Genomic DNA, 13,223 nt, shown 5'->3' with positions numbered 1-13,223 from the left:
AAAAAGGATACAATTTGTAGCATTTTTTTTTTCTCACTTTGGGGTTTCTTTCTTTTTTTTTTTTTTGGTCACACCACGTGGCTTGCAGGATCTTAGTTCTAGGGCAGGGCTCAAACCCTGGGCCCTGGCAGTGAAAGCGCTGAGTCCTAACCACTGTACTGCAAGGGAATCCTCCAATTTGTAGAATTTAAAAGCAACATTTTAAAAAAAGTAGCCTGGCCCCTCCTCAAATTCCTGACAGTTACTCACCTGTCCCCAAGCATACAGGTTATTGTGTGTCTGAGATGGATTCACTTTGGACAAAAGAAATCGAGCCTTAAAAAAGAAAAAGTAGATTTAAAGATTAAAAATGGCATTAATATTAGTTTAACAGGAAAAAAAGGTCTTTACTTTTTTTTTTTGGTTAAATTAGAAGTTTTTTACCACATGGGAACCCGTTTGTTCAGTTTATGCCCAAAGGGTCTCCATTCACTGGGCTCCTGAAACACGAGGTGTATTTTACTCTGGGAATTCTCTCCTTTCCACACCAGCATATGCTGACCACTCATTTAGAAAGAAGTTGTATTTGGAAGCTGACCTGCCTGTTGATTTCAGTCACCATGTGAAATACTGACCAGGCTGTGTGGACTCAGAGCCTTCAGGAGGCATTGTGCACGAGGCCAGCGGAGCAGCGGGCCGAGCTGGCTCACCTGGCTGCCCCCGTGCTCTGTGTGGATGTACCGCGGCATCGGGAACCGCGCCTGCAGGATCTCCTGTGCATCGTCCAGGGGCGCCTGCAGGAGGTGCTTGAAGTTTTCATACTCGGGCATGTCCTGGTAGCCTGCCTTCCGCCACTGGGCTATGGTCTGCAGCAAACAGACAAATCACAACTTGTTGTGGAGATGCTGTAATAACAGTCTTCAGATGGCCCTGACATTCTAACACTCCACCCGGGACCTGTTTCTAGTGACAAGGTCTTAAGTCAGGAAAGATGAGCTGCAGAGGGGAGCCAAGTGGATCTGACCAGGATACCACCATCTGAAAACAGTCTCAGGTTATAAAACACCTGTTAATATTAGAAAACAATTTCTTCCTTAAAGGACATTTGAAATCGCTTCTAATGTACAGACACCAGAGAGTCAAGTCAGTTGTCAAAAAGAAATGAACTGAAGGTAAAGAATGTATCAATATATAATAGAAAAAAAGAAAACATCCTTGAACATAGAGGATTTTCTTTTGAGGAATCCCTCCTTTCCTTAGGGCACAAACCTCTCTGAGAAAGAAATGAACACCATCCACAGCCATCCTTGGGAACCACAGACCTGGCATAAGGTTCACTGGGCCATGTTATCTCAGATAAACACTCTAGTCCCAAACTTGGTGGTGTTTACTAGTGACTCTAATGCAACTCCGAAAGGACAGTATGAATAACTGTTTTGCCTGACAACTCAGAAAGCAATAAATCATAGTGATTTTAAAGGACCACCTAAAAAAAACTATGGAGGTTTCTCAGAAAGCTAAAGACAGAGCTATCACATATGATCACTTCTGGGCATCTATCTGAAAGAACAAAAACACTAATTCAAAAAGATATGTGCCCCCCAATCTTCACAGCACACTTCTCACAACTGTCCAGACATGGAAGCAACCGAAGTGTCCATCAACAGATAAATGGATAAAGAAAACATGGGATATATACACAATAGGATACTACTCAGCCCTAAGAAAAGAACAAAATTTTGTCATTTGCAACAACGTGGATAGACTTGGAGGGCATTATGCTAGTAAAATAAGTCAGACAGAGAAAGATAAAATACTGGATCAGCTCACTTATATGTGGAATCTGAAAAATACAACAAATTAGTGAATATAATGAAAGAGAAACAGACACAAAGATCTAGGGAACAAGCTAGCGGTTACTGGTGGGAGGAGAAGGGGCAGGATAGAGCTCAAGGATGTACTTAACAATGTGAAAAAAGTAACCTTTAAAAACTGTATAAAAATTTTTTTAAATGTAAAAGGACCACTTCAGATTTACTTATAGCAAGTAATATTGAAATTACTAAGTATACAAATACCATAACCAAGGTCTTACCTCACCAAGATAAATGACAATTTGGAAGAAAGTGTCCATGAGCAGAATTCTGTCAGCAAGAATGCTGCTGCTGTCCAGGAGCACAGGCTGCAACACAGTGAGAGAACGGCGTGGGTCCTCCCTTGGTGCCCACATGGCCACCTGCCCGCCCCCCGCCCAGGGCCAGCCTCCCCGACTCCCTTCGGGCAGCTGCAGGGCCGAATATACGCTGCAGGGAGGTTCACCCCCTCTTCGTGTTAAGTCCCCACTTTCTGCTCCGACTGGGCAGCTCTAGGTTTCAACTTTGTACAAGAAAGAGATTTAAATAATCTCTCATCAACTAGGAAGCAAGATGAATGTTAATCTTCTGCTCTAGGAACCAGAAGTAATTCCAAATTTTGTTTTGTGCTAGAAATAAATTCTATCAGACATACTTCTCGCAAATCTACTGTGGTAGATGACAGAGAACTACAATGCCTATGTGAAAAAGAACATCCTTTAATACTAGTTTTAAAGTTCATTTAAAAATATATTTGATTATGACTTTTATTTCAATAATAAAAGTATACTTAAACTCATTAAGGGAAATCTGAAGAACAACAAATATTGACATTGTGGTTTTTTTTTTATAGTTTTCATTCCTGGTGGCTTTTTAAAAATCATCTTTAATCTAACATAAGGATTTACTTTATTCTGTTACATAAACTTTGTGAATATTTCTGATTACTTAACTTCCCTACTACTGAACATTTGGACTGCTTTCTAATTTTATGCATACTGTGACTTTTTCCTATGCATGTTTTTTACTCAGAAATGCTGCTACATTACTATAAAGACTCAAAGATTTCTTTCTTATAGTTTCGCTCTAAGAGTGAACTTGCTAGACTAAAAGCACTCCATATCAGGTGATTCCTAGTGCCCAGGGCCCTTACCTCTGGGGGCCCGTGGAAGGAGTAGGAATACAGGATGGGCTGGATCATGATGAGGGACTGGGTGAGGTCCTGCCGGGCAAAGTGGTGCCGATAATATGAAGACTCATCAGGGCTGTTGTTGAAGACTTGAAGGAATGGAGACCTTCTAAGATGGAACATGAACTGCATTTACAAAGAAAAAAGAACAAAGCACACAACTGTCACCTTCCTAGACCCCCAGAGAGCAGAACTGCCACCACGCGGAGACAGGAGAACCAGCCCTCAGGACCAAGGCCTACAGGCACGGTGAGCTGAGGCTGGGATGGCAGCCCATGACTGGGGAACAGGGAGGGGAGAGTTGAAAAATGACCATTCTTTACTGAGGTGAAAGTGGCCGAGATTCGCTGCTCAACAATCGAACATACTCAACATTACCAAACTGCACACTTAAAAATGGGTGAGAGGGTCAATAAATGCTGTGGGGCTTTCACTACAATTAGAAATAAACATTTCTAAAAAAGAGGGGGTTCTCCGGGGAAGTCAAAGTTTCCACAAGCCAAGGTGGAGAAGCTTGGTCTTCTTGTGGGCCTCCTTCTAGCCTCGATGGCTTGCACATAGGCCAGACGGACACACGTCAGAACCACCCAGCCAGCCCGTCCAGTGAGCTGGGCTCTCGAGCCTCTGTGCAGCCCTAGAGTCCAGGCTACACAAGCTAGAGACTGAAATCTAGGTCAACTCACCAAATCGAGTATCTGATAAGGTAATACCCGTTTGTGTAACAAAGTCCTAACAAGTTCCCTTAAAAATGAAAGTCTGCTTCTTCCTACTACTTCCTCACTAAGGCATCCCTGAGGGAAGGAGGAAAATGTTGAGTTTGCCTCCTGTTCTGGGGAAGCTGCTCTGTGAGGGGCCCGACCCGCACACCCCAGGCCTGGCTACGGGGCTGGTTCCCAGCCACCAAGTGAAATAGGCGCCTGGCCCTCAGCAAACCGTGAATCAGAGATCATGCCATGGCCTCACATGCCTTCTGCCTTCTCCCCAGAGTCTGTGCACCTGCAATCTGGGTGTCCCCTGTGTCTCACAAGGGGCTCTGGCACCATCTGACCTTGACCCGAACAACCTTCATCACCTACAGATGAAGCCTCCAAACACATCGAGTCTTCACTTTACCCTGAGAGCAGTGAGCTTTATTTATATGACTTTCTTCTTCTTTTGTTATTTTAACAACATGTATTACTTACCTGAGGATATAAAGAGAAGGAATCTGACAGCCTAAATGACATGGGGTCTTCTTTGTTATACTGTCCAAACTTCTGACACTGGTAAGAGAAAACAGGAAAAAAAACAACAAAGTGAGCATTACCTGAAAACTCCTGGGAAGAGGGCCAGGCCCCCCACCCTCACCTCCACCCTTCCTGCTCAGCCCAGCACTGCACTCAACACTCAACACCTGTGTGTAGGGAGGGGCGGCGATCTGGGAGGGGCCGGAGCCCCACGTCCTAACAGCTCCCATGCAGCGCCGGCTGGAAGGGGCTAGCAGAGGCATCCCAGGCGACTCTTCCATAGGAAAACCTCCAGAACCGAGATAACCTAACATCCCATCTCTCTACCACTCTGCTGTCCTCTCACAGGCAAGTTTATGAATGTTTTCTTGTCAGGAAGCATTTAACAGGAGGCTTCCTGTGTGCAGTTTTGGATCTGTCAGGAATCCTCTTTTCCTTATTAATTCCTGAATATTCAGGAATTAAGAGGAGAGGTAAGCCTCTCCCAGGGGCTGAGGAGTCCAGGCATTTCCTTCGTTAGTTTTTCTATATGGTGATAAGTACCCTCTTCCTTTTTATGAGCCATATGGTAAAAGCGATTATTTACAACCGTCTCTCTTTCATATGGGTGACCTCATGTTTCCTTGATAACTTGTAAATTTTGATTTCATCTCTGCTGAAAATAGCTATCTTTTAAGACAGTATAAATACCTACACAATGTTGAATAAAACACCTCTGCTCCATCAGAGCTTTGGTCCTCGTGCCTTGCTTTCTCTCTCTCTCTCTCTCTATCTTTCAGGCTGATCCCCTGGAGCGCAGAGGCTCTCTGAGTTCACTTTCCTGCCCGGGTTTCTAAGACCCTCTCGAGAAGGCGCTCTGCGCCTTCACCTCATCAAGAGGGTGCCTGAGGCCTCCGTGAACAGAGCAAGCCCCATGTCAGGGACTTTACTGGCTTTCTGCATACACCAAGGAATATCAGCCTCTTTCTCTCTCCTTTACTTTCTTATCGGTCGACTCCGGACCACCAGGTTCTGGTCCATTAAAGGACCTCAACATTTTCTCTTTCATTCTGATGTCCTTCTCTCACACCCCCTTCTTTCACACACCCTCTGTTCACCAAAGGATCCGACTGCCCACCGTTTGGAGAAAGCTCATCTCTGGCAACGAGTCTCTCTGCATCACATTCTCGCACAGACCTCACCATCATAAATCCTCTCCTGCCATGAGCCAGGGGACCCCCAGCCTCTTCAATTTCTCCTGTCAGCCAGCCACTAGAGCAGTAATTTCCTGAACGCCATCATCGAGCAACTGATCCTCCTCTGCCTCTTCTGATGGCCCGGCCCCCTCCCTCCCCCTGACTGTGGCGGGCTCCTCCACCCCCTTCCTCACCTCCCATCCTCACCTCCTTGTCTACAAACAGCTTGACGGCCAGGCCAGTGTCACCCATTTCCCTCCTCCAGATGCAGTGCTGATCTCTGACCTGAGCTCCTTCAGGACCTCTCCTGACTACAGGGGGGCGCTTTCCTTGGACATGCTTTGCAAGTTCACACTCAAAATAAACTATTACATTAAAAAAAAAAAAGGAGATTCCTTTTCTCCACCTTCAAGTTGCTCTCCTTTCCCCTTTTCCAGCACTCCATCATTCTTGCAATTACCCACACTTAAAATCTGACTCTGCGCTGATTTTCTGTTTTGAGTCCACAGATAGCTTGACCAGGTTCGATCAATCCTCCTCTCAGCATATATCCTGATTCCAAACTTCCTCTCCCCTCCAACCGTACCACCACCATCCCAGCCTCCACCCCCTGGAGCCAGAAAAATCCTCCATGGGCCTCCCCAACAGCAGCCCTTTCAACCTCTGGTGGATCTTACATGGTGACAGGTGGTGTGAACACAAGCGTCACGCTGCTGACACACCTCTGCTCAAGAACCACACCTGCCCCTTCCCCTCTCTGACTCCACAACCAGGGCACCGCGCGAACAACCTGCACGGCTGCTCCTGCACTGCACTCAGGCACCTGTGACCGCGGCCTCTGCAGGTCCCCACACACACTGACCACACACTGTGCCCACAGGCTGGCAGTGCTGTACCCCAGCTCCCCCCAAACCATCCAAGGTCTGGAAGGAAAATGCAGAAGCCCAGCATTCACAGGGACTCCTAAGTCAACCCTCAACATACTCAGGTCTGCACCATCATCTAAACAGCCTGTGTGTGGAGCCTCTTCCCACTTGTAAGGTGAGCCCTGGAGAACATGCGTATTTGACGCTTTGTTTACACCCTTCTGAGAACCACCAATGCTTGGTATGAGGTAAGCAACTGATAAAACTCTTGTTTACGGAATATATAAAATAATAGGTTTGAATGACAGTTTTCTTTTCTCAAAAGTAGAACTGAGACCAAGACCGAACTCAGTGCCACTGCCCCCAACTCACCAGCCGGATGAGCTGTCGGTCCAGCCACCGGAGCACGTCTGGCCCCTCCTCTGACTCGGCTCGGAACACCCCTAGCCGCGCCATCAGCACCGCCGCCGCCTCCTGGTCAAATGCTGCTTCGATGTGCTTCAGCTGGCTCTGCACGTCTGCCCAACTGACCCGACATCCCAGGGTGAGGGCCGGCTCTCACACTCACACACGCACCTCTTCTTAATCTCTGTTTTTACACACACACACACACACACACACACACACACGAATGGACCTAGAGAGGATAAGGGCCGGCTCTCACACTCACACACGCTGTTTTTACACACACACACACACACACACACACACACACACACGATGGACCTAGAGAGGGTGAGGGCCAGCTCTCACACTCACACATGCTCTGTTTTTACACACACACACACACACACACACACACAAATGGACGTAGAGAGGGTGAGGGCCGGCTCTCACACTCACACATGCTCTGTTTTTACACACACACACACGAATGGACCTAGAGGGTGCTATGCTTACTGAGACAAGTCAGACAGAGAAAGACAAATACTAAATACTTTACATTTTCACTTACATGTGGAATCAAAAAAATGAAACAAATGAATATACCAAAACAAACAGATTCACAAACAGAGAACAAGCCAGCGGTTACCAGCCAGGACAGGGAAGAAGGGAGGAGCATAAGAGGTAAAATCTACTGTGTATAAAATAAACTGGCTACAAGGACGCACTGTACAGCAGAGGCACTAGAGCCAACATTCTATAATAACTTTAAACGGATTACAACCTATTAAAACAGGAGACCACCATGCTATACACCTGAATGTAATGTGCGCTTGGTCACTCAGTCGTGTCTGACTCTTTGCCACCCCATGGACTGCAGCCCACCAGGCTCTTCTGTCCATGGGATTCTCTAGGCTAGAATATCGGAGTGGGCTGCCCTGCCCTCCTCCAGGGGATCTTCCCAACACAGGGACTCAACCCAGGTCTCTTGCACTGCAGGCAGATTCTTTACCAACTACTTTAAAAGAGCTTTTTTTTTTTTTTCTGAAACAAAACATAAAGGTTGAGGCATTTACGTACTGACAAGAAAGATGTCCTTGACACATTAATGAGAGAAGCTTATGGGTACCAACATAAAAGCCATCACGTATATAATGCACACACGTGGTACATGACTGCCCAAAAATGGGATTGTGGACAGTGAAGCCAGCACGGTAATTGTACTTCACCTCAGGGGAGGCAGGGAGACCCACTCTTTACATAACTATGTGCTATCTGAATCTTTCACAAGGACGGTATGCTTATGGGTCACTTATTTGATAAATAAAATAATGAAAAAATCATTTTTAAAGAACTTATCCCTACTAAATGAACATCTTCTAAGCTGAGTGAGCTGAAATGCTGCCTCCTCCCCTGCCCCCTCCTCCCCCACCCACATCCCCAACCTGCTCTGATCAGATGAGCCAGCAAGGGCTGGTAAGGACCATACAATCAGTGGATTGCAGAGATGAACAACCAGATACTAGATTCCCTCCACAGCAAAGACCAAGGGCTCAGCAGAGAGGAAGCTGGGGTGCTCACTTGCGGGCAATGGTGGTCACACGGATGCGCCGCTGGGTGCTGGAATGCTGGTAGTGCGTGACGAACTGGATGGCGCCTCGGCCTCCTTGCGGGATCGGGGCGTTGTGCTGCAGGGCAAGAGGCCAGCACCCTGTGACTGTCAGTGCAGGACCCCACACAAGCAGTCACAGAGGCTGCAGGTGCGTCCTAAGACCAACACCATGGTGACAGCAAGGTTCTCAAGGCATGTTGAATGTGACACTTAAGATCAGGGCTTTTCACTTTTTATAATTCTTATCTCAAAAACAGAGAACCAGCGGGGGCTCATTGACAACTTACAGGGGTGGGATGTCGGGGGAGGTGGGAGGGATGTTCAAGTGGGAGGGGACATGGGTAAACCTATGGCTGATTCATGTTGATGTATGGTAAAAACCAATACTGTAAAGCAATCATCCTTCAATTACAAATGAATAAATTTTTTAAAAAAGTAACTAAAGATAAAAATTAGAAGAATACCGGAGTGGGTTGCCATTCCCTCCTCTGGGGTATCTTCCCGACCCAGGGATCAAAAAAAAAAAAACCAACAAGAGAACCATATTCAAATAAACACTGAACACGACTTAATGATATGCATGCTGAGGGGTTCAGGGAGGAAAGACACTGATGACTGCAACCTGCTTCAAAGTCCAGCCAAACAGAAAGAATTGAGGGAAGGCTAGACATGATGTTAATTACAGAACCTCAGTGGTGGCTACTGGGATATCCACTGTACCATTCTACTCATTCTTCTGTATGTCTGAGTTTAAAACAGTAAAATCCTGGGGAAAAACTGACACACTCAGAAATTCACCAACATTATGATGGCTGATAAAAGCCAGTCCTCTTCTGATGACCTTATCAGTTCAATAAAGTGACAAGGGCAATCTCCTGTCTGACTCTGACCAAACCCCAGAAAAAATAAAATAGATGATGCCAGAATGGTATCAGGCCCAACACAAGCCCAAAGTAGCATCAGCTTCTGGAGAGAGAAACCAAAGGCCACTGGTCTCTAATAAATCAGAAAACACAATGCAGAGACATGACTATTCACGAAGAAATCCAGCCCACCTGGTTGACTACTTCAAAGTAGATGCCGAGCGTCGTCGTGGGATCCAGGCCACAGATTTTCCACTGGCTCGTGCCACCGACACCAAGCTCCTAGGGGTAAGAAGAGGAATTAAAAAGAATTAAGACAAGATACTCCAGTGATCAACTGCTAATGACAGGTACTGACTCTGAGAAGGACAGGCCCCTTAGACTATCTCACTCAAAACGAAAGCCTGAATTTCGGGCATTCCCTGGCAGTCCAGTGGCTAGGAACTCTGAGCTTCCACTGCAGGGGGGCACAAGTTCAAATCCCAGGTCAAGAAACTAAGATCCCACATCTGCGCAGCACAGCCGAAAAATAAAGAAAATCTAAATTTCACTAAAAAAGTAAAATTACAAGCCAAAATAAAGTTTAACACCTATTTAGTTCAGTTGCTCAGTCACGTCCAACTCTGTGACCCCACGAATCGCAGTACGCCAGGCCTCCCTGTCCATCACCAACTCCCGGAGTTCACTCAGACTCACGTCCATCGAGTCGGTGATGCCATCCAGCCATCTCATCCCCTGTTGTCCCCTTCTCCTCCTGCCCCCAGTCCCTCCCAGATCAGAGTCTTTTCCAATCAGTCAACTCTTCACATGAGGTGGCCAAAGTACTGGAGTTTCAGCTTTAGCATCATTCCTTCCAAAGAAATCCCAGGGCTATCTCCTTTAGAATGGACTGGTTGGATCTCCTTGCAGTCCAAGGGACTCTCAAGAGTCTTCTCCAACACCACAGTTCAAAAGCATCAATTCTTCGGCGCTCAGCTTTCTTGACAGTCCAACTCTCGCATCCATACATGACCACTGGAAAAACCATAGCCTTGACTAGATGGACCTTAATCAGCAAAGTAATGTCTCTGCTTTTCAATATGCTATCTAGGTTGGTCATAACTTTTCTTCTAAAGAGTAAGCATCTTTTAATTTCATGGCTGCAAGCACCATCTGCAGTGATTATGGAGCCCAAAAAAATAAAGTCTGAAACTGTTTCTACTGTTTCCCCATCTATTTCCCATGAAGTGATGGGACCAGATGCCATGATCTTTGTTTTCTGAATGTTGAGCTTTAAGCCAACTTTTTCACTCTCCTCTTTCACTTTCATCAAGAGGCGTTTTAGTTCCTCTTCACTTTCTGCCATAACACCTATTACACTGCTTTAAAATCAGGCTTTTCAAACGGGCACTCTGATCAGTTTTCATTACATCACTGAGATGTATCTCTACACAGACACACATAGGGCATAACACTGACCTCAACTGAGAGGATCAAGTCAGGGACAGAGAAGAAGTAAATACTAGAAGAGAAAAGAACCACCTGCTTAGCTTGAAAGATTTGTGTGCTTCACCCATTGTTACTAGACTCAGAAATAATTACAGTGCTTGAGCTGTCAAATATTAATTCTTAACCCAATTCCTTTATGCAAAAGCTAAGTATAAATTCTTGGTAAGAGAACTGAGATTTTAGATGTGTGAAGGCTACTTTATGTTGAATAGCTGAACAGCTCCCCAGCGATAAGAAGTTCACTAAAGTGTGAAGGGTATCACAGGTTTAAGCATAACATTGAGAAGAAAAGCTACAGGTATCATACACCTAGAACCATGAACCAGGGTCTGAGACGTACATTCAACACCTCATTAGAATACGGAAAACCATCCTTGGAGAGCAACACAACTGCGCATTGAGAGAGTCATGACACCTCTCACATTTCTCTGAATCCACCCGCGGTATATGGGGTCAGCTGAGGACAGCTGACATCAGTCTAGTCTCTATGGAGCCGAGCCAGGAGCTTGTGTCCCCAGGGAACAGAACCAGCATCTGAGGAAGGTGACGCTCAGGCAGGAGAGGGAAGAGTCACAGTGAAATCAGGCCACAACTCCTTGTGCTTCATGAGACTTTCCTGAAAATACTGTGAGATGGACGGAGATCTGGGTGTTCGCCTTCCCTTTAACTCCTGCTGGGCAGTGAGGTCGCCCCCAGGAATGAGGGCGAGGAAGTAACATGGGCCTGCCCACCTCCTTTTCTGGACTTGTTAACCCCTCTCTCCAATCTCTCTGCACACTGTCCAACTCCATTTTTAATACGTGAAACTCATTCAAGTTTCAGGTCCACGTGGTTCAGAATACTGTCACCCAAAACATGCCACGCTGGCCTAAGGATTAAACTGAAGGTCATTTTTTAAAAGCAGACATAAAAAAACTCTCCATCCTCCTGCCAAGGCGGCAGGAGCTTCTGAAGTAACAACCAAGGACATGCTAGATGCTCATCAGCCCAGAGGTGGCGTGGAAGAATGTGTATGACTTGTGCTTAAAAAACCCTCCTTTTTCATGAGTTTCCCCATCTATCTACGTTTCCTCCATCTGCCACTCCTCAGGATCCAAAGTCCCTTTCCTCATGTTCTCTCTTCTACAGATTTATTGCTCTTCTGTTAAGAAGCAACATACTCCCAAGTTCTAACCACCCCTTGCAGTTACCCATCACCAGGCAAGTACGTGCTGTGTATATGTGTGATGCACACATTAACAAACTTGCTTGTTTGCCTGTTGTTAAGCTGTTATTTTGTCAGGTCCCGAACAATGAAACTGACATGGGCAGAGGAAAAAGGACAATTTTTGTTCCTCCCCTACAGCACCAGCCGCCAAGCGTCGTCACAAACCATCCAGAGCCCCACAAGGACGTCTCACTAATACACAAACTCCTTAAGCAAGCATTTACCCTGCCTTGATCAGAAGAAAATGGAAAGATGGAACTAGGAGTCACCATTTTATTGAGATTCAAATGCACTGAAACGCAGGGTTATGGAAGGATAACCTCATGCCATCAGAGGAAGGGCTGCTGGCAAACAAGACACTCGTGTTGTGCTTTTATCTCATTCTACAGGTTTCCTGCTGAGGCAAAAAGGAAACGGCCCCTGTACCTGAGGCATGAGCAGTATCGCCTCCCCACAGCTCAGCTGCAGGCACACAGATCACTCAGGAAGTGTGGGCCCAAAAGAGTTTCACTGCATCTAATCATCAGTCCAGCCTCCACTTCACAGCAAATTTACGACAGAAAACAAGTCAAATGAGAAAACAGACACACGGAAACCTCGTGACACTCAAGGACAGAAGATGCTGCCACTTGGCTCCGTCTCTTCAACAGACGTCGTCAAACAAAACAAGCTAGAAAGCATAAACAAGATGACAGGAAGTCCATTCTAGACCTTAGAAGACTGAGGCTACATAATCCCAGATGCAATGCTGGTTAGAGGGAAAAACATCCGTAAGGGCACTTGGAGAGACAGCAGGGAAAGAATGTGACCGTGTGTTAGACGGTATCAGGAAACTGCTTTCCCAGACTTGAGCATAGCCTTGTCTTCAGAAGCTGTACACTGAAACATGGACTCAAGACATCTGCATGTGTTTTCAAAGGCAAATAGAGGATATCAGATAGGTAACTTAAACGTGGCCAACGAGAGGACAGAGAGAGAATCCTGACAAAATGTCCAGGATTGATGACCCTAAATGGTGGGGAAACAGGATTCATTACGCTCTTCTCAAACTTCCCAGTGCGTCTGAAAACTGTACTTCCCTCGCCGTTGCCTCCTCCATCCCCATCAACAAGTGTCATGGCTGATCCCTGCTGGACCCCAGAGCAGCTCATCAGCCTGAACTAATCGACAACATCTGAGGCAGATTCTAAGCCTATGGGGAATATTTAGGAACAAGGAAGCCTCCCAAGGCCCCACTGAGAAACAGCGATACAAGTCCCTTAGTACTTGGGGATGATGAGGGACTCATCAGAGGCGCTTGGGGAAGCAACCCACCTCACCCAAAGGGTTACAGGAAAATTCTCGCAAATTATCTTGCCTCTGGCAACTTCAAACTCGCTCT

The 13,223-nt window shown here is 46.2% G+C and overlaps 1 protein-coding gene across 7 annotated transcripts in view; it reads right to left on the bottom strand.

Moving 5' to 3' along the window:
* SEC23B (SEC23 homolog B, COPII coat complex component) overlaps positions 1-13,223 on the bottom strand; it is a 34,074-nt gene that overhangs the window by 4,529 nt on the left and 16,322 nt on the right. For all 7 annotated transcript variants that reach the window (XM_069547811.1, XM_069547814.1, XM_069547816.1 and 4 more), the window contains 8 exons: positions 9,340-9,429; positions 8,254-8,360; positions 6,661-6,814; positions 4,206-4,283; positions 2,986-3,147; positions 2,075-2,161; positions 690-845; positions 250-315 (listed from right to left, as the gene is read on the bottom strand). In XM_069547811.1, the coding sequence (XP_069403912.1) occupies positions 250-315; positions 690-845; positions 2,075-2,161; positions 2,986-3,147; positions 4,206-4,283; positions 6,661-6,814; positions 8,254-8,360; positions 9,340-9,429 (900 nt within the window). The remainder of the gene's footprint in view (positions 1-249; positions 316-689; positions 846-2,074; positions 2,162-2,985; positions 3,148-4,205; positions 4,284-6,660; positions 6,815-8,253; positions 8,361-9,339; positions 9,430-13,223) is intronic.

Source organism: Ovis canadensis, chromosome 13 (assembly GCF_042477335.2).
Source record: "Ovis canadensis isolate MfBH-ARS-UI-01 breed Bighorn chromosome 13, ARS-UI_OviCan_v2, whole genome shotgun sequence".
Lineage (NCBI taxonomy): Eukaryota > Metazoa > Chordata > Mammalia > Artiodactyla > Bovidae > Ovis > Ovis canadensis.
Note: the sequence above shows the minus strand (reverse complement) of the source record. Positions and strands in the feature narration are given on the sequence as shown.